This window comes from Tachyglossus aculeatus, chromosome X1 (assembly GCF_015852505.1).
Source record: "Tachyglossus aculeatus isolate mTacAcu1 chromosome X1, mTacAcu1.pri, whole genome shotgun sequence".
Lineage (NCBI taxonomy): Eukaryota > Metazoa > Chordata > Mammalia > Monotremata > Tachyglossidae > Tachyglossus > Tachyglossus aculeatus.
The window spans coordinates 33044477-33066102 of NC_052101.1; the positions used below are offsets into that span (position 1 = coordinate 33044477).

General features: G+C 41.8%; 1 protein-coding gene across 5 annotated transcripts in view; it reads right to left on the bottom strand.

Annotated features, from left to right (window-relative positions):
• Positions 1 to 1239: 1239 nt before the first annotated feature.
• Positions 1240 to 21626, bottom strand: part of SGCD (sarcoglycan delta) — a 601642-nt gene continuing 581255 nt past the window's right edge. For 3 of the 5 annotated variants that reach the window (XM_038739912.1, XM_038739910.1, XM_038739911.1), the window contains exons 7-8: positions 3786 to 3909; positions 1404 to 1577 (exon numbers count right to left, since the gene is read on the bottom strand). In XM_038739912.1, the coding sequence (XP_038595840.1) occupies positions 1404 to 1577; positions 3786 to 3909 (298 nt within the window). Of the gene's footprint in view, positions 1578 to 3785; positions 3910 to 21626 lie in introns of all 5 variants that reach the window. The other 2 variants (XM_038739913.1, XM_038739909.1) reach the window with 1 other exon arrangement.

Sequence of the window (21626 nt, forward strand, 5' to 3'; positions counted from 1 at the left end):
AGTACAAAGGCTATCCAGGGTGACCCATTGACTTGACTCTGAAGATGGAATGATGGTGGGTGCCATTAGCTAATCTATTGCAGGAAGTACAGTGTTGTTGTCCTAAGTCACAGTGATGCCTACCAGGAGGTTTCATGCCACTGGTAGAAAAAAATGCACCCAGTCTCAGTAGACTTTGAAGGACCAATAATGAGAAATATTTCAATTTTCTGCCCACTGAACTTCATAACGTGAATATCTTCTTTTTTATTTTTGATCCCAGCAAAGAAGATCAAAGCCAGAAAACTTCATAATACTCTTGGAAAAAATGCAAGGGAGGCGACTTGGGCCAATTGCACACACCCATCACTTCCTTCTGCAAATTTTCAAATTTACTAACCTACTTCTGTCAGGTTTAATCTCCAAATACTTTCTTTTGTGAGATCAGTGAGATTAACCTGCATAATTTGGATTTAATTGTTTTTCTCTAGCCAATTTTGGCTACTCTTTCTGATAAATGGGGAGGGAATGAAGAACAATTTCATACCTTAATCTTTTGGATGCACAGATCAGGCTTTCCTGCTGGTTTGGCTGTCCTTTTAAGGACTGTCACTTTCCCCAGGGCTATGGATGGATTTTTCAAATGTCCCAGGGGGTCTAGCAGTAGGTGAAGGGATCATTGGGAGGAGCAAAGACACAATGGGACTCTAGAAATACTTCAAGGTTTGCTGGGCTTTAAACTTATAACCAAATGTCCCACATAGAGTACCAATGCAAGTCTTTACTCACAGTCAATCAAATAAAATCCCTCATTACTCCCTTCTGCAGGGAGATAAGACTTTCAACACCCATGAGTCTCTCCTGAGACAGAAAGAAAAGGGGGTTTCCACAAAAGATCCTTTAGCTGCAAGGGTCTCTTTGTAGTCAGTAGATTCCCACAACCAATTTTTTTTTTTAATGATGCTAGAAGAAAAGTATGTCTGCCCAATATATTTTGCCTCTCGTGCTCGATGAACTAACTGCCCTTCACTTCGATTAGAAGATGATGGGTAACAACTGGAGATGGGTATGGATGTTTGTGGGAAATGATGTGAGACCATCATATCCAGTTCAGTAGTCTGGGAAGTTATGATGTGGGGTGGAGAGAAGCAAGCTCAGGGCCACCCGTGGATTCCTTTGTACTGAAACCTAATTTTATACAGAGGATACATATATTTTTATATATATTTATATATATTTATATATATTTATATTCACCCACACATGCTCATACACACACGCGCGCGCACACACACACATACGCTTACACACAAAAAAAGTCTTGGCTAGGCTTTCTGTGTTCTAGTAAAAATAGTTGGCAGCCAGAATCTGTGCGGCCCCAAAAGGCCCTTTTGCTGCCTTCGCTGTCCGCGAGATAATGTCTCTCAAAGGCAGACGCTTGTGTTTATCTGGCAAGTAGAACCAGTCCCTGCCTGAGACAGGAACAGCCTCCCATTGGGACAGACGCAGATCTCGAAGATTTTCTGTCTTGCTCCTGTGGGGGAGTAGGATCCTTGAGGCAATCTAGGTAGTTTGATCTTTGCAGCCTCTAATGTGATCTAGAATGGGTGAAGAAGACAGGGGAAAAGAATTAAATTAGACTCTGCCGTACTTCATTTCTCCATCCATCAGCAATAATAATAATAATGGTATTTATTAAGCGCTTACTAAGCGCACGGGAGGTTACAAGGTGATCAGGTTGTCCCACGGGTGGCTCACAGTCTTCATCCCCATTTTACAGATGAGGGAATTGAGGCCCAGAGAACTTAAGTGACTTGCCCAAAGTCACACAGCTGACAAGTGGCGGAGCCGGGATTTGAACCCATGACCTCTGACTCCAAAGCCCGGGCTCTTTTCCACTGAGCCACGCTGCTTCTCTAGAGGACCAGAGGACCTTCTGGGGCAGAGTCCATGAACTTTTATTTTTCCTTTGAATGGTATATATTAAGTGCTTACTATGTGCCAGGCATGTACTAACCAACGGGATCGATATAAGCAAATCAGGTTGGCCACAGTCCATGTTCCATGTAGGGCTCACAGTCTTAACCCCCATTATTACAGATGAGGTAACTGAGGCACAGAGAAGGTAAGTAATTTTCCCAAGGTCATACAACAGACAAGATGCGGAGTTGGGATTAGAACCCTGGTCCTCTGACTTTCAGGCCTGTGCTCTTTCCATTTGGAATGGAAGGGACTGAGCCCCTTCTTTCCTCTCCCCCTCGTCCCCCTCTCCATCCTCCCGTCTTACCTCCTTCCCTTCCCCACAGCACCTGTATATATGTATATATGGGTGTACATATTTATTACTCTATTTATTTATTTATTTATTTATTTTGCTTGTACATTTCTATCCTACTTATTTTATTTTGTTGGTATGTTTGGTTCTGTTCTCTGTCTCCCCCTTTTAGACTGTGAGCCCACTGTTGGGTAGGGACTGTCTCTATGTGATGCCAATTTGTACTTCCCAAGCGCTTAGTACAGTGCTCTGCACATAGTAAGCGCTCAATAAATACGATTGATTGATTGATTGATTGATTTGGCCATCGGCTTTGCAAGGATTTGAGAAATGAACAAGGTAAACTTACTGTGGAGACAGATGTATTTTTGACAACTCTTTTAAAGGCTGAATCCAGTTCTATCATTCTCCTACGGCAGTTGCTTTTCCAGATGCACACCCACATAGTTCATTGAAACAAGACTAGAGTTGCAGTTGCAAAGTCAACTGGATTACATCACATCCTAAAGCAATTTAGGTTCTCCTTAGCATTTTACTCTGAGGCTGCTTTTATATTTCAAGCATAGGAAAGCACATGCAAAGTTTCCTACTGAATTAATGTTAAGTATGTGGCATCAAAATTAAGGAATTCTGCAGTTTCTGGATGGCTTCACTTACCTTCCTAGGCCTGAGGGAAAACAAAGAGTTCCATGAGCAACAATTCTTAGTAACAGAGAGTGACAGAATCAACTCTGAGGGGGTTTTATCAGCTTAGTCCTATCTATTTTTAAACGTAGACTTTTCAGTGTTGTACAGCTTTTGGATCTTTCTGACATTCCTCTCCCTTAACCAGAAAAATGTAATGCCAAACTAAAAATGTTTTACAAATCAATACGGGTGCATTAAGTTCATTGCATAGCAAAACAAGTGATAGAAGACTTAATTAGGTTAGCTAACAATTTCATTTTAAGGTGACAGCACCACAAAGAATTTGGAAGGACTGTGCACTTTTACAGCTGCCATCAATCTGTACACACAGCAGATGCTATTATCCAAGCATTTAACAAATAATGAATTATAATGTTTTCCACAGAGAGGCTCTCTGGTTCGCAAACAAAATGTGCAGTTAGTAGAGAACCAGGAAACAAAAATTCAGACCAGCCTCAGTGTTTACAAAGAACAGTGTCAAATCTAGTGGCTCCAAGAGATAAGCTAACATGACTTGCCAAGGGAAATATGATCCAGCTTGGCTTGGTGCAGGAGTTCTCAAACTAGGAGTTGGGACTCGCGAGAGTCCATGGAGGGATTCCAAAACAGCCTTGGAGACTGGAGCTTCTGAACAGCTGGAGAAGTTAGCTTTGCCATGCACTCTTAGCTTGTACGATCAGCTTCAAAGTCAGCAGCTCCGATGAACGGTGGATCTTTTTCATTGAGTTGGGGCAAGCTGGAGGAGAGAGGTGGAGGTGTAGAGGAAGGAGCAGGGAGGGGAAAAGGGCACAAGATGGAAGAGTCTGAGAAATATTGGGTGGATTTAAATTGACTTTATTTTTACCTCTCCATCTTTGGATTCCAGTCTCAGCTCTGTCCGGCAAGTGGCTTCCATGTTGCCGGCTTCTGCGTTGATCTCTACTCCTTTAGGGGCTTCCATCACCAGGGAGCGGGTAGGTGACTCAAGCCTGAAACATACAAGACTCTCAGAGGTTTACTGAGGAATTGCCATTCCTTGAAACTGACACAAGGATTAATTTCACTTCTACCAGCCATCTGCATGAACACTTTAGTCAATCGTATTTATTGAGTCCCTACCGTGTGCAGAGCACTGTACTAAGCATTGGGAGAGTACCATATGACAACAGAAACATTCCCTGCCCACAATGAGCTTTCAGTCTAGAGGGGGAGACAGACATTAATAGAAATAAATTACAGATCTGTACATAAATGCTGTGGGGCTGGGAGGGGGAGGAATAAAAGGGAGCAAGTCAAGGTGACCCAGAAGGGAGTTAAAGAAAAGGACAAGAGGGTTTAGACAGGGAAGGCCTCTTGGAGGAGATGTGCCTTCAATAGGGCTTTGAGGAATGGGGAAGTAATTGTCTGCCTGGTAGGTCAACGAGATCTTAACGTATTGAGGCATGCAGACCTCATGCATTTAGAGACGACTGCAATGGTATTATTGAGAGAAAGTTGTAAAAAAAGAATGCAAGGATAAACTGGAGAGTGTTTGCGAACAAGCTTGAGAGGCAGCTGCCAGCTAAGGGTTGAGGGTGCTCATTAAGGAGCTGGACTCAATCAGTGGTATTTATTGACTACCTACTGTATGCAGAACACTCTACCAAGTGTTCGGGAGAGACAATAAGGTAGATGTTATCCCTGCCCTGGAGGAGCTTACAGACAGTTAAGTGGAGGAGACAGGCACTGAAATAATTTACAGATAGGAGGATATGATGGTGAGAGGGTGCTTAGATAATATGGCATACATACAAGTTCTATAAATGATTGGATGGTTCAAAATACTGATTAATTGGGGGGATAAAACCCGAGGAGTGGAGAAATTAATCAGGCAAAGCCTCCAGAAGGCGGTTGGGAAAGCGCTGACTAAATTGGCAGAAATACACATCAGAACGCACTCAACTGATATTCTCCAAGTCCCTCATTGTCTTTAAGATGAGTAGGAAGTAACAAAATATCTGACCGATGTTCTATCAGATGCCACCACTCTGTGTCAGAAAAAACACATTTTAGAGAAAAGGAACAAGTCTGAAATCATGTGCTTTAGTGGGGAGGCAAAGATGAACTCAGGGAAAGGCCGGCACAAGGATGAAACAACATGATCTTTAAGTCATACAGAGAAAGAAGGCAGTGGGGTTCTCCGTTCCATAGCCCACCTTTAATTTTCTTAGATGTTCTGGCAGTGTTACTACTGTTTTGTTCATACTCTAATCTTTTCAAGGAGAAATACAGCACAAAAGCCTGGTGTCACACAGAAAACTGACCAAAGATTTCTAAAGTGCTGTCAGTTTCTGACCAGAAGATTAACCCACCAACAAAAATGCAGCTGACAACAATCAGCAAGGGAAAATGCAAGATCATTTCATCAGGAAAAGTGACAATCCAGGGCTCCTGCTGTCTCTTAAGAATCACGTTATTTCCATTATGATTGCTCTGTTCACTCATTCAGACTCAATTGGTAAATGGTGATGGAAATCTGCTGAGGTTGTGCTCCATTCTTCAAAAACCTCCCAGACATTCCCAGGGTTTCTACAGCATCCTTTATCCAGGCTGCAGAAACTCCTTTTGGCTTGGATTTTCTGTTTTAACTCAAAGGCAATATCAATTGTGGCATTTTGATATTTTGGATTTGCTTGGTTGCAATTTTTCAAATTTGCTAATTTCCCCAGATGTTGGACAATCTAATTTGAACTTCCTTGTTTACCTTAAACAACCTGTTAGATATCCTCATGTGCATTTAGGTTTGGTAGTCAGACTTCAGTTTCTCTACAGAGAAATTCCCCAATTCTAAGTAGCTGAGCCTGCCTGTCTGCCTCTCTTACTTTTATTCAAATTCATCATCATGTGCATACCAGCAGTGCTATCAGTGGCATGAATGCATGCTCATGAATAAAAAAAGAATATAAATATGGTTGCAACAGTTATTCATAAAAACCAGGGAAAAATGTACCTTCCATTGGCATATCCATTTATTCTGTAGTGTGAGAATGGTTATCACTGAAATTCATTTGGTTAGAGCATTTATTCCTTCTCTAGATTTCTGGTTTTCACTTCATCTTACGTATCTACATTAATCACGTCAAAACTATGACATGATCATTTTATTCCAGTCCTATTAAATAGAAATATTAGCTTCCTTTGTGATAGGTATATGTGACTTTCTAAATTTCATTAGATCACACGATTTGCCTCCAGGAGCAAAATTCTGGTCTCTCCACCCTGAACTGGCAGTCATTCAGGCTGACATTGGGGTGGGCTCTTCATTTTCAGCTTTTAGTTAATTTTTGTTTTAAATCAATTTCAAATGAGTGAATATTTTTCTCCATTTGCTGAAAAGGCCAGGAGAAAGTGTTTACCCTTCAGTCCTAGGGCAGGAAGGAAACATAAGCCTCAGCTAAACTGTGCAGCAGGCACTATAATTTCATCCCATTATAAGATTTGTAGGCTCTAGGGTGGCAAGTATTGTTGACACCTAAGTCACTATTCCTTATGAATGATAACTGACATTCTTTTCATTCACTCTAAGCACTTAGTACAGTGCTCTATGCACAGTAAGCACTCAGTAAATACCACTGATTGATCTAAGATTTCATAGTAGTCATGCAAGTAACCAGAGCTGCTATTGTAGATTGTTTCATACACTTGGTAAATAAGGCTTGCCGTGTCCTGATTCTTTCTTTCACTAAATCCATAGGATTTCCCACTCAGAATTGCCTCTGTGAAAGACACTTAATTTTTTATGGCAGCAAACACCAGTAAAGTTTCTTCACTGATTCAAGTTAATTAGTTCTTACTGAATCTGCAGGAACTCTGTTTAATTTCAGTGGTAGGAAATCTTATCTTTTCCTTTAAAATTGATTTCCATATTTCAGTTCTGTCATGTTAGAACACTAATGAGAAGCCCAGTTTTTTGTAATATTTCTCACACTTCCAAATTCTGTTTGTATGAGTTACTGTCATATACGTCTTTAAACTAATTCAGAATAGCCAATTCATTCACAGTTCTCAACTTTTCCATTACCGTCCTGGTCCCTGACCAGATTTTAGCTTGATGTATGCATTGTCTCAAAATTTGTGGGAACCTGGCAGCACAGACTAGTGAAAAGAGCAAGGGATGGGGAGTCAAAAAACCTGGGTTCTAATTCCACCGGGGCTGCCGGCAGACTTGGCAAATTACTTAACTTCTCTGAACCTCAGTTTTCTATTCTGTAAACTTGCTGTCCTCACCTCTTAGGCTGTGAGCCCCATATGGAACAGGGACTGTGTGTACAATCTGATTATGTTGAATTTAATCTTTTTTAAAAATATCTTTTAATGGTACTTGTTGAGCACTTACCATGTGCCAGGCACTGTACTAAGCACAGGGACAGATACAAACTAACCAGGTTGGATACAGTCCTTGTCACCATAAGGGGCTCAAAATCATAATCCCCATTTAATAGATGAGGTAACTGAGGCACATAGAAGTGAAGTGACTTTCCCAAGGACTCGCAGCAAACAAGTGGTGGAGGTAGGATTAGAACACAGGTCCTTCTGACACCCAGGCCTGTGCTCTACTGGTACAGTCCTGGGAATCTGCTGTGTTCAGTATTTCCTGAGCACTTCCTGAATGAGACATATGGGAGTATATAATAGATGTCCAAGATGAGGGCTTGGCCCTAGAGGAACAAACAACCTACCTGTTCTCATGTGCTAGCAAGGCCCACTTTTCTTCTTGTTACTGCTTATTCAGTGAATATCCATAGGGATGCAATCCTGCTTTATGTGAGTTTTCATTAATTAAAAAAATTCTTACAGGTATTAAAGCCATGCATATATTACCAAAAACATGAATAAGAGGTTATTGGGAGTTTGTGCCTAATATGGTTGGCCCACCTAAAATATAAAAATGATCTTTTTATATTGAGAAGCAGCGTGGCTCAGTGGAGAAGAGCACGGGCTTTGGAGTCAGAGGTCATGGGTTCAAACCCCGGCTCCGCCAATTGTCAGCTGTGTGACTTTGGGCAAGTCACTTAACTTCTCTGTGCCTCAGTTACCTCATCTGTAAAATGGGGCTAGAGACTGTGAGCCCCACGTGGGACAACCTGATCACCTTGTAACCTCCCCAGCACTTAGAACAGTGCTTTGCACATAGTAAGCGCTTAATAAATGCCATTATTATTATTATTATTATTATCTTGAGGAAAATCTTGGCATTTCTGTGTCAGGGATTTGCCAGCTAAGTTGCCCAGAAGCCCAAGGTGATCATAAAATATTGTGGGTAACAAACAGTTCTGAAGTTACAGGCTAGTCTTCTATGAGTAGAAACTTTGATATCTTAATGAATCTCACTTCTCAGACCCTATGGTTTCCAAGACAAAGACATACAAAATCATTGCAATGATGATTTTAGGTTAGACTTCGGAGGATTTTTTTACTCCTGTGTTCCTTCCTTCCTTGGTGCAATCAAATCTTATGCTTGGAAACATGCTACAAAAAAACTAAAGCATTACTTTAGTAAACTCCTCTCCATTTTTAATCATCTGACTGAGGGATGGAAAATAATGAGCTCATCTGCTAACATGGCTTCAGCTACCCTCTCTATGCAGACGACTCCCAAATCTCGCTTTCTAGCCCTGACCTATCATCTAAGCTGCTGTCCTGCAACTGCCCCTTTGGCACCTCAAATTCAACATATCCCAAATGGAACTACTCATTTTCCCTCTAAAAATGCTCTTCCTCCTAACTGCTAGTCAAAAACATCACCATTCTTTTGGGTCCAGAAACCCACAACCTCAGTCAACTTTGACTCCTTGCTGCCTTTCAACTATCCCATTCAACCTACTGCCAAATCCTGTTCATCCCACACCAGCTCTATTATATTGTAGCTAGACTACTGTATCAGACTCCTCGCTGTATGAATTATCTTTTTGAAGCTCTGCTTGAAACTCATCTCTCCACTCCCCCAAATACTCCACAGGCTTTCCATGTCCCACTGGATCACACAAAACTGCTTACAATTGCCTATACCTTACCCATCTTCTCTCTTCACCTGCTATTCCTCAACTGCGTCTCTTCGCTCTTAATAATAATAATAATAATAATGGCATTTATTAAGCGCTTACTGTGTGCAAAGCACTGTTCTAAGTGCTGGGGAGGTTACAAGGTGATCAGGTTGTCCCACGTGGGGCTCACAGTCTTAATCCCCATTTTACAGATGAGGTAGCTGAGGCACAGAGAAGTTAAATGACTTGCCCAAAGTCACACAGCTGACAAGTTGTGGAGCTGGGATTTGAACCCATGACCTCTGACTCCAAAGCCCGTGCTCTTTCCACTGAGCCACGCTGCTTCTCTTCTCAAGCTAACCTTTCTAATTGTTCACTGCTTTTAACTCTCCCACCTCAAACCCCCTCCCCCCTGGTCTTCCCCTGGCTTGGAACTCCCTCCCTCCCTCGCTAAGTCTGACAAACCATAGTTTTCCTGACATTTAAAGCCCTTTTGAAACTCCCACCTACTCCAATAAGAATCCCCCGATTCCTAAGTCATATGAAACCATCTACGGTTTATGGGCTTGTAGTAGTCATCACCAGCACTTTTGTATATACATTTATTATACTGTATATTTAGTTCTTTGAATAATCTACTGGTAGATATTTTTATGTCTCCCCCACATCAGAATGTCACTTCTTTACTCTGTAGTTCCGAAGTGTGTAGTTCCACACAGAGTGGGTGCTCAACCAATGCTAATAGTTTGAATTACGAGCATTCTGTGCTCCGTGATTTAATAGGGGAAGCAGTGTGGCTCAGTGGAAAGAGTATGGGCTTTGAAGTCGGAGGTCATTGGTTCAAATCCCAGCTCTGCCACTTGTCAGCTGTGTGACTTTGGGCAAGTCACTTCACTTCTCTGTGCCTCAGTTACCTCATCTGTAAAATGGGGATTAAGACTGTGAGCCCCATGTTGGGACAACCTGATCACCTTGTAAACTCCCCAGCGCTTAGAACAGTGCTTTGCACATAGTAAGCACTTAATAAATGGTATTATTATTATTAAGTATGATATAGAAAAACAACCTGGCCTATGTCTTGTAGGCATCAAAGTGTCCCCTGCGGCCCCAGTCCTGCATATGGCCTTCTGCGGCTGCAGGTGTCTAATCCCGGCTCTGCCATTTATCTGCTGTGTGACCTGTGGCGAGTCACTTAATTTCTCTGTGTTTGTTTCCTTATCTGTAAAATGGGAATTAAGGCGGTGAGCCCCATATGGGTTGGGGATTGTTTCCAAACTGATTATATTGTAGATCACCTGATCTGATCACCTTGTAACCTCCCCAGCACTTAGAACAGTGCTTTGCACATAGTAAGCACTTAATAAATGCCATTATTATTATTAGTATTATTATGTTGTATCTCTTCTACCACAACCCAGTCCACACCATCCCTAGCCCAGTACTGCTTAAGGCTTTTTTCTGTATCTGTATGCTGCATGCTGAGGGAGCTGGGGAAGTAATACAAATGAGGGGGCCTGAGGTTGGAACTGGAAGGTAGAGATCATACTGAGGATTTAGGACAATGAGGGGCAACTCGGGGGTTCTGGGACCTATCAATCAATGGTATTTTCAGAGCACATAGTGTGTGCCTGAAGAGGGTTAACTGGAGGGTGGAGCAAGGGGAAGCAGCGTGGCTCAGTGAAAAGAGCATGGGCTTTGGAGTCAGAGCTCATGGGTTCAAATCCTGGCTCCTCCAACTGTCAGCTGTGTGACTTGGGCAAGTCACTTAACTTCTCTGTGCCTCAGTTACCTCATTTGTAAAATGGGGATTGACTCTGAGCCCCATGTGGGACAACCTGATCACCTTGTGTAACCTCCCCAGCACTTAGAACAGTGCTTGCACATAGTAAACACTTAATAAATGCCATTAAAAAAAAAACGTCAGAAGGCAGGGATGTAGCTGGAGTTGGAGTCCAAAGTTATCTGGCAAAGAGGAGGGATGCCAAGGTTCCAGGGTTAGAGAGAGGAAAATTCAGGAAGCAGAGAAGACTGTTCAGTTATACCTATTTGATTCTGAGTGACTCCTGTTGGAGGAAGGATTGAAAATGGCTTAAATGTGTGATATGTGGCACTAAGGAATTCCAGGCCTTAATTCTATTTTAAGGCACTTATGTTAAAATTAGCCTCCATTGCTTATTTGAACTAAAAAGCTCCTGAAAACCTGAAAGCATTTAATGCCACAACCTGCCACCCTCCCTGTATCAGAGAGACAGGCTATCATTTAATTAAACTTCAATTATCCATAAAAATACAACATTGAAGCATCTAATAACTTTGTTTACTGTTTACATGTAATAATTCACCTGGCCGTCTGTTTATGGTTTATTTCATTCACTCACATTTCATGGTAGGTGAGTCCAAGACAATTTCAATTCATTTAATGAAATCCTCCACTTTACAGAAAACAAATTCCATCCACCAAATCATTTTCGCTTGCTGTGGTACAAATGTGTTCATTTTAAGTCTGTAGACTTGAAATGATTTTCTAATGTCAATTGAAAATTGCTGGTTTTCTGAACCTGCAGTGAAATCAGTTATTCTACATATCAAAAGCCTATTTTCAATCATCTGCACTGTGAAATTTTATGTTTCCATCCCTGTGAATGGTTGCTGGGATCAAAAACAATACCACAGGACACCTGATTTAATTTTCCAGTAAGATGGAAGAGGGAACCGGGGTAGGGGTGGAGGGAAGAAAGAAGAGGAGTTTTTTCAATCAGTATAGTTTGTTAAATAAATTGAAATCCCCAGTTAATACCCAGGATACTATCACAGTACTACTTTGGACAGAAGCTCTCAGATTTATTAATACTTGTGTTTTGAAAGTAGAACACCCATTACCAAAACTGATACCTCAATCTAGCTCTTGAAAAGGCTGGCATGAGGAGGTAAATTCTTCCTCCCCATCTTTTTTTTTTTTTTTAGGAAGACCTGAAACCATCCTAGTAATTTACTATTATTCTGATTACAGTATTGTAAATACTTTTAAATCTATCTCCCCCATTATGTAATAGCCATGTGGAGTAGGGAGAGTGATTCCTTCTTCTGTTCTACTTTCCCATGTGCTTAGGGCACAGCATTGCAACCAGGGGTGCTCAAGGAATATCATTACTATTATAGGTGAAAGAAGACCAGGATCACCCTGCCTCAAGGTATGTAAATCTGTGATAAATCTGAGCCTATGGACAAATCATTCCACTCCCTTCCTCACTTCATAAACTGCCTCTAGCATATGGGGAGAATAAGAATGGCCAATAAAACCAGATTTTCTGCAGATTAGCTTATTTTTGTTCTATGCGAGCATATCCCTGATTTTGAAAGACAGTGCATAAAATCTGGAGAGATATCATGCATTAATTACTGCTGTAGCCCAGGTTCCTTGAGCCCAACCCAATACTGCATCCAATTATTGCAGAGAAGAGGGCTCCCTCCCAGTCCCTTCCTCAGCTCACCCTGCCTCCATCATGTCACTTCCCACTCAGCAATTTGAAGGTTGGGTTTTCTGTTCAGAACCTAGTACAGTGCCTGGCACATAGTAAGTGCTTAACAAATACTATTTATTATTATTATTATTGTTATTTTGGCAGGGGTTCAGGAGGTAGCACAGATGGGATGGGAATGGACAGGATAGAGATCATTTCTCTCCCATCCTGATTCTGCTCAGCCTTTGGCCAGAGTTGAAAGCTGTTTGCCGAACCCCTTTCCCGATGTTTTCCATTCATTAACTGTGGTGGACTTGCTGACTCTTTTCACAGCTGGAACTGCCCCTGGACCTTTAGTCCAGGGCAGGTAGCTAAGATGGACAAGAGGAGCTTGTTGGAGGGGAATTTATAGCTGAAAGGCAAGAGGGAATGTGTTTGGCTTAAATGAAGCTGGCTGTCTACTGACTGGCGCCTGGAGATGGAGGCAGGATTCAAGCGTCTGCTTGGTGGGATCCTATCGGGGACCCCTAACATTTTCCTACCCTCTTCTACTGGAAGTGGCAGTGGTGGCACCTGGCTGTGAGAATAGCTATGAGAATCCCTAGTAAAATGAAATTGTGTAGGTGGGTAGGATAGAGGTTTGAGAAATTTGGGATTAAGAAAGTCTCCAGGAATAGTGGAGGAGAAGAAATGGGGGGAAGAGGGCATGGTGGGGAATTATCTTCAGTGTACTTCTTAATTAGTTGGTAGTGTTTGCTTATGTCAAGATTGACTGTGACCATAATTTAAAACTGCGGGAAAATCTAACCCAGAGTTCGAAGGTTCACAATGACCCTAATTTTTGAGGAATATGTTACATGACTATCATGGAGACTACCTCTACTACGTTAATGGAAAATTAGAACCATTCTTTCTATCCAAGCAAAGGTCTTAGGGGAATGCCTATTCTCACCCTCCCATAGAGTTACTTGATCTATGTCCAAATACCTGAATTTTACGCAGAAAACCACCCTCAGAGGCTCTAAGAACTTGAGAACTGTGAAGGACTGCCAACCTCCTTAAATGTATTCAATCACCTTGCCTTCCTCCTACGGTACCTCACTGCTTTCCTACCCAGCCTACCCACTTCATTCCTCTAATGCCAACCTGCTCAGGTACCTTGATCTCATCTGTCTTGCTGCCAACCTTTCACCCACATCCTGCCTCTGGCAGGGAACATCCTCCCTCTTCATGTCTGACAGATGATCACTCTCCACACCTTCAAAGCCTTACTAAAGGCACATCTCCTCCAAGAGGTCTTCCCCAATTAAGCCCTCATTTCCTCTTCTCCCACTGCCTTGTGCATCCCCTTCACACTTGGATCTGTACCCTTTATTCACCTCTCCCTCAACCCAACTAGCACTTATGTACATATCAGTACTTTATATAAATGTCTGTCCCCTTCACAAGACTGTGGCAGGAATGCGCCTGTTTACATTGTTCTCTACCAAGCACTTAGTACAGTGCTGTGCACACAGTAAGCGCTCAATAAATATGATTGATTGATAGGGACTTAACAAAGTCTTGGGTGAATGCCAAGGGAATCTCTAATAATAATAATAATAATAATAACTCATTCATTCAATCGTATTTAAGCGCTTACTATGTGTAGAACACTATACTAAGCGCTTGGGGCTTAGTATATATATGCTGTGGGGCAGGGAAGGGGGGAAGAGCAAAGGGAGCAAGTCAGGGTGACGGAGAAGGGAGTGAGAGATGAGGAAAAGTGAGGCTTAGTCTGGGAATAATACTTGTTAGGCACTTACTATGTATAAAGCACTGTTCTAAGCGCTGGAGGAGATACAAGTTAATCAAGTTGGACATGGTCTCTGTCCCACATGGGTTTTACAGTCTAAGTAGGAGGGAGTAGGATTTAATCCCCATTTTACAGATGAGGTAACTGAGGCACAGAGAAGTTGTGACTTGCCCAAGATCACACAGCAGGCATTCATTAATTCATTCATTCGTATTTATTGAGCACTTCCTGTGTGCAGAGCACTGTACTAAGCGCTTGGGAAGTACAAGTTGGAAACATATAGAGATGGTCCCTACCCAACAACGGGCTCACAGTCTAGAAGGGGGAGACAGACAGCAAAACAAACCACTGGACAGGTGTCATCAGAATAAATAGAAATAAAGCTAGATGTACATCATTAACAAAATAAATAGAATAGTAAATATGTACAAGTAAAATAGAGTAATAAATCTATACAAACATATATACAGGTGCTGTGGGGAAGGGAAGGAGGTAGGGCTAGGGGGGGGTGATGGGGAGGAGGAGAGGAAAAAGGGGGCTCAGTCTGGGCTGTGTGGCAGAGGTGAGATTAGGATCCAGGTCATCTGACTCCGGGTCTGTGCCCACTGTAGATTCCCAGGCTTGTAGACACTGCTTCTAACTATCCAGAGCTGAACAACTGCCCACTTGGGGGCCGGTTCTAGCAGAGTAGGAAGAAGCCCTATTCCAAATCTTGGAATTGGCTGGATCTCAACAAAACTGCTTCAAGCTATTGGCAAATTTGAGATATTGCAAGCCTCCAAGTTTTCGTGGGTTCTGGGGCGCAGATGCCCCCTGACTGGGGCTGGTCCTGGCTGCCCTGGCGCTGGCAGCAAGTAGCAAAGCCATGAGACCAGAGAGAGCAACTGATGATGGTATTTGTTAAATGCGTATTATTTGCCAGGCCCCATTCTAAGCTCTGCCAATTAGGTTGGACTCAGTCCATATCCCACAGGGGGCTCACAGTCTTAATTCCCATTTTACAGATGAGGTGACAGGCATGGAGAAGTTAAGGTCACACAGCAGACAAGGGGTAGAGCCAGGATTAGAACCTAGGCCCTTTGGACGCCCAGGCTCTATTCCACTAGGCCACGTTGCTTGTCCCCTGGCTACAGATCAATCAATCAATCAATCGTATTTATTGAGCGCTTACTGTGTGCAGAGCACTGTACTAAGCGCTTGGGAAGTACAAATTGGCAACATACAGATGGCACTGTGCTCCTTGTACTGGACACTGGATAGTGTGTGTATGCATGCCTGAGCCCAATGGAAAGGAAGTTTTGATGAGCTTCCCATCTCTGCATGGGAGAGAACTGGGCTTCTCTTTGCAAACTCTTTCTGCAGACTTATGGGGGGTGTTGAAGTCCTTTTCTGCATCCTATTTCTGATTTGTGTTAGGCACTTACTGAATGACTAGCCAAAGGCAGGATGATAAGCTTTCAGTAAAGACTCCAAAATGGGGTATTCTGAATAAATGGAAGACTTTCTGCTCACTAAAGGGAGATGTCAGATTTGCTAGAGAGAGGTTTGAGCTGGTTCAGTGGTGATTTTCAGTCCCACATTACTCAAACTGTAGAACAGGAATCAATCACCGCTGGTCTTACTCTGAGAGGACAGACTGGAAAATATGATGAACTGTGCTTTTCTTTGCAAGAATAAATGAGATAATGCTTTCTGAACATTACTTTGCAAAATACATTTCTATAAAAGTAAATACATTACAGAATCAAAGGGGAGATCCTGCTTAACAATAATATATTTATCAAGGTAATTTATTACAAAGCATTAAAATAAATCTCTTATTTTCAATTACATTATAATGAAATGGACCAATTACTGTTTGGCTAGTGACATACAACTACAGTCTACATCAAGGAGGCTAAATCTTGTTTATATAAGATTTCTAAGATGCCCTTCTGAACTACATTAATAACTGGTGCAAACAAAGATATAATACTGTCTAAATTCAACAATAAATCTTGGACTTTGCCTCAAAGTAGATCTTCTTGTGGGTCTGACAGAATTAATAGCCACACAACCTCTAGGAGTTATCCTGCAATTCCATTACAGAAAAGATGTCACTCAGATACAACTGAATTTAGAAGATGCTTATTAAAGTGCATAAGGCCTAGCATGGTATTTTAAACATACAATCCCTCTAAGTGAACTACGGAAAGAATTTGAAAAGGAAATGTCTTTTACTGTCATGTATCGAGAGGCTGGAGGGAGCATGAGAGATTTGCTTTTGATGGCTAACTACTTGGTACTGTCAGTACCCTATCATGTGGGGCTTATGCTATTGTCAAAGCCCATGTTAAGGAAAATTTGTTGCATAGTACGCATGCCTTGACAGAAACTGTCTCCACGCCCACATCCGTTTCTTCCGATATAATACACGCTCTATCCAGTAGCCCCTTGTCAGAAGAATGTTCCCTATCTTTACAATGGAGTTCCACTCCAAATGTATAGAGAAAATAGCAGTTACAGGATAACTGATTGTACTTATAAAGAGGAATGCTTTTCTATCAGTTATTTTGAGGTCCAGTTATGACTGAAATGATTCAGAATTTTGAGCTGCGCTGCTGAAATTGTTTTGGGACTTGTGCAGCAACTTTACTGTATAACAAGCCATTATACATTCATAGTCCAGTCAGAGAAGACCCACTTTTCAGAACACATGAAAATCTACTAAAGGATCATTTCCTCCCAAACTTTAATTTTTGCAATTCACTTTCCATCTGTACCAACATCTTTTTCCAAATGGATCCCAATGTTCCAGCTCTCTAGTATACTCTGAATCCATTCCTCTGACCCACTGCCACTTCTTCACTTTTGGGCTTCTCTGAGTTCCTACCTGTCTCCACAGCTACAAAATCAATTCTTTCACTCATGCTGCACCCATTAGCTAAACTTTATCCCTGCTCAACCAGTTGCTTCTGCTTTTTGTACTGAAGTTAAAACCCGTTGATTCTTTTATCTTAGAAGTGCTCCTCTGCCAAGCACAGTAGGGGACTGTTCGAGAACACTCCAACTTACCCTGGAAAACTCCTCTTCTATAATTTCCGGTTGAATTCCAAGAAGCTGATTGTGGATATTTTTCAACCTGGAATTTAGGGCACTGTAGGGGCTTTAATGTTTAGACCAGAATATCCTAAATGATTTTAGTTTCTCTATGGGCCAAAGATGGGTTACTTCTTCATATTTGTAGAATTCCCATTTTATAAACACTCCTGAACTAGGACCCCAAATAATTTACAGAAATTACATTCTATGCGAAAACTGCAACTGATCAGAACTAGCAAATATGAATGTCACAAAACTTTAAAATTAGTTTATGTTGAAGAATTACATTAGCTGAAATCTAGCAGTGTAAAAATAGAACACGCAAAAAGTACATTTGAAATCATAAAACGGACATTAGAAAACTGATTTTGCAAGCACTGTATCATTTTTGAGAAATCCTGCATATGTTTAAAATGATTCATTTCTGAAGAGTTCTCAACAACTAGCGGTTAATATACACAAGTTACTTTCTCAATGAAGTTCAAGAGAAATTAGCAGGCTGGAAATGTAAAATATTAATCAATTAATGCTATTTAAGTGCTTATTGGCTCTAGATCCCTGTACTAAGAAATTGAGAGAAGACAATACAAAAGAGTAGGTATAGACAATCCCTGCCCATAAAGATCTTATAGGATAGAGTAGACAAAAAATGCAATCAATCAGTCCAGTATATTGAGTGCTTACTATGTGTGGAGCACTGTACTAAATGCTTGGGGAGTACAATATAACAGAGTTAGTTCTTCCAGGTAAGAGGGAGGATGTGGAAAATGGGTCAGTGGCAAGAAAAATGAAACTGTGGCACACTCAGTAGGCTGAGTGCATAAACTGAGTTGTAGTAGATTGGTAAGGTAGGAGAGGGAGACGTGGTTGAGTTCTTTAAAGCTGATGCTAATAAATTTCTGTTTGATGCAGAGATGGATGGGCAACCACTGGACATTTTTGAGGAGGGGGAAGCATGGACTTAATTTTTTTTTTTAAGGAAAATGATCTGTGCAGCAGTGTGTAGTATGGACGGGAGAGGAGAGAGGCAGAAGGCTGTGAAAAAGCTGATGTAACCAAGGAAGAATATATGTGCTTGGATCAGAGTGTTAGCAGTTTGGGTCGAGGGGAAGGGGCAGATTTTGGAGATATGAAGGTAGAAACAATAGGATTTGGTGACAGATCAAATGCTTTTCCCATAATAATTGTAGTATTTAAGCTGTCTGTGGGCAGGGATCACAACTACCAACTCTATGTACTGTATTTTTCCAAGCACTTGGTATAGTGCTCGACACATAGTAAGCACTAAATAAACACCACTGATTGATTAAGTACTTTCCACATGCCAAACATTGGGCTAAAAGCTGGAGTAGGTAAAGATAATCAGATCAAATACAGGACCTACCACATGTGGGGCTCACGATCTCAGAGATAGTGAAAACAGGGAATATTCCATTTTACAGATGAGGAAACTGGAGCACAGAGAGGTTAAGTGGATTATCCAGAGTCACACAGCTGGTCAGAGGCAGAGCGGGGATGAGAACCTGCATCATTCATTCATTCAATCGTAATTATTGAGCGCTTACTGTGTGCACAGCACTGTACTAAGCGCTTGGGAAGTACAAGTTGGCAACATATAGAGACGGTCCCTACCCAACAGCGGGCTCACAGTCTAGAAGGGGGAGACAGACAACAAAATGAAACATATTAACAAAATGAAATAAATAGAATATGTACAAGTAAATAGAGTAATAAATATGTACAAACATATACATATATACAGGTGCTGTGGGTAGGGGAAGGAGGTAAGGCAGGGGGATGGGGAGGGGGAGGAGGGGGAGAGGAAGGAGGGGGCTCAGTCTGGGAAGGCCTCCTGGAGGAGGTGAGCTCTCAGTAGGGCTTTGAAGGGAGGAAGAGAACTAGCTTGGCGGATGTGCGGAGGGAGGGCATTCCAGGCCAGGGGGAGGACGTGGGCCGGGGGTCGACAGTGGGACAGGCGAGAAGGAGGCACGGTGAGGAGATTAAGCAGCAGAGGAGTGGATGGTGCGGGCTGGGCTGTAGAAGGAGAGAAGGGAGGTGAGGTAGGAGGGGGCGAGGTGATGGACAGCCTTGAAACTGAGGTGAGGACTTTCTGCCCAGGTTCATTGGTAGCCACTGGAGATTTTTGAGGAGGGGAGTAACATGCCCAGAGAAGTCCCCTGGTCTTTTTTAATAGGCCTTGCTGTCTCTCCTCCCTAGTTAGCAATGGCTGCCTCATGTTCACATCAGCAAAGGACCTTCAGGATATTCTCTGAACTTCAGGACTCCTGGAGTTTTAGCATCCATGAAATTCAAAGGCACAAACAGTTATGTGAAAAAACACTAGAGTAGAGAGTGCTCTCTTTTCAGAGATTTCACCAAATAGCACATCATTTTTCACTTGCGACAGAGAGCACCCAGTGAACCTTTTCGCTCTGGAAAGTGGAAAATCGGCAGATAATTTGGCTGCTCTGTCCCATAAAGGAAATGATCCCTTAAATCCTAATGGAATTTGGCTCCAAATGACTGGGGTTTATTCACAGCCACTTGGTGGGTACAAGCTGAAGGTCCCACGTAAGTCCACAGACCTAAGATCTAACACATGAAAAAACAAAAACTTGGGGCAGCTTTCTTAGTGTCGTTTTTTCTGATTTTACATTATTCAGATATTCAGTAAAATGTTAAGACTCCAACTTCTTGTGCAGGAGTGTCAGTGTTTTCTCCGACCCTGGTTGAAAGTCTACCAGCATATGGTCTGTGAAGCAGAGGATAAAATGTATGGTGACACTGTATGAGGTAATATCACTAGAATAGTAGATAAGTCTAAAAAATCTGATATCCACAGATTTTTATCTGCTATGAGCTAAATCAGAACAACAGCATGGGGGTTACTGGAATTATACATATTTGTTTAAAATGTTTTAGGATTTTAAAATGATCTTTAAAATTCATTCATTCATTTGTATTCAGTGAGCGCTTCCTGTGTGCTGAGCACTGTACTGAGTGCTTGGAAAGTACAATTCAGCAATAAAGAGAAGCAGCGTGGCTAGAGAAGCAGCGTGACAGTGGAAAGAACACGGGCTTCAGAGTCAGAGGTCGTGGGTTCAAATCCCGGCTCCGCCGCTTGTCAGCTTTGCGACTATAGGCAAGTCACTTAACTTCTCTGTGCCTCAGTTATCTCATCTGTAAAATGGGGATTAAGACTGTGAGCCCCATGTGGGACAACCTGATCACCCTTGTATCTACCCCAGTGCTTAGAACAGTGCTTGGCACAGGGTAAGTGCTTAACAATGATCCAAAAAAAAGGGAGACAATCCCTGCTCACACAGGCTAGACAACTACTTTAAAACCAGTAAGCAATATCAACTTAGGGTCAACATACTCAGAGAGATGTAATGTGAATCTTGGAGAATAATTTATGTTGAGAAATCACAGAGTTGCTATGAAAAGAGCCCTAGAGATAGATATGGTCTACGAAAGAAAATAAAGGATTAATAATTAACCAAATCAAGGTGTGGATTTGAAAATATAATTTCTGAATCATTTAAAATTCCACTGGCCTGGAACTCCCTTCCCCAGCAAATCATTCCAACCGTAACTCTCATCTTCAAAACTCTACTAAAATCTCACATCCTTCAGAAAGCCTTTCCCAAATAATTGAGAGCATTCTTATCATATCAACCAAGCAATCAATCAATCGTATTTATTGAGTTCTTACTGTGTGCAGAGCACTGAACTAAGCGCTTGGGAAGTACAAGTTGGCAACATATAGCGGCAGTCCCTACCCAACAGTGGTCTCACAGTCTAGAAGGGGGAAATCCATAGCTTTTATTTTTTTCTTCCATCTTTAGCAATTATGTATGTCAATCAATCATATTTATTGAGCACTTACTGTGTGCAGTACCCTCTACTAAGAGCTTTGGAGCATACCACACAAGAACAGAACAGACATATTCCCTACCCACAGCGAGCTAAGAGTCCATGAGGATAGACATTGATATAATTGAATAAATAAAACATATGCAAATGCTGTGGTGCTGGTGGAGAGGGGTGATGTAGAAGTGAGTGGGAAGAAATGAAGGCTTAATCAGGGAAGACCTCTTGGAGAAGACATGCCTTCAATAAGGCTTTGAAGTTGGAGAGAGTAATTGTCAGATATGAAGAGGGAAGGCTTGTGTGTGCATACATCTCTAATTCTATTTATATTGTTGCTATTTATGCCTGTTTACTTGTTTTGATGTCTGTCTCCCCCCTTCTAGACTGTGAGTCTATTGTGGGCAGGGATTGTCTCTCTTTGTTGCTGAACTGTACTTTCCAAGCGCTTAGTACAGTGCTCTGCACACAATAAG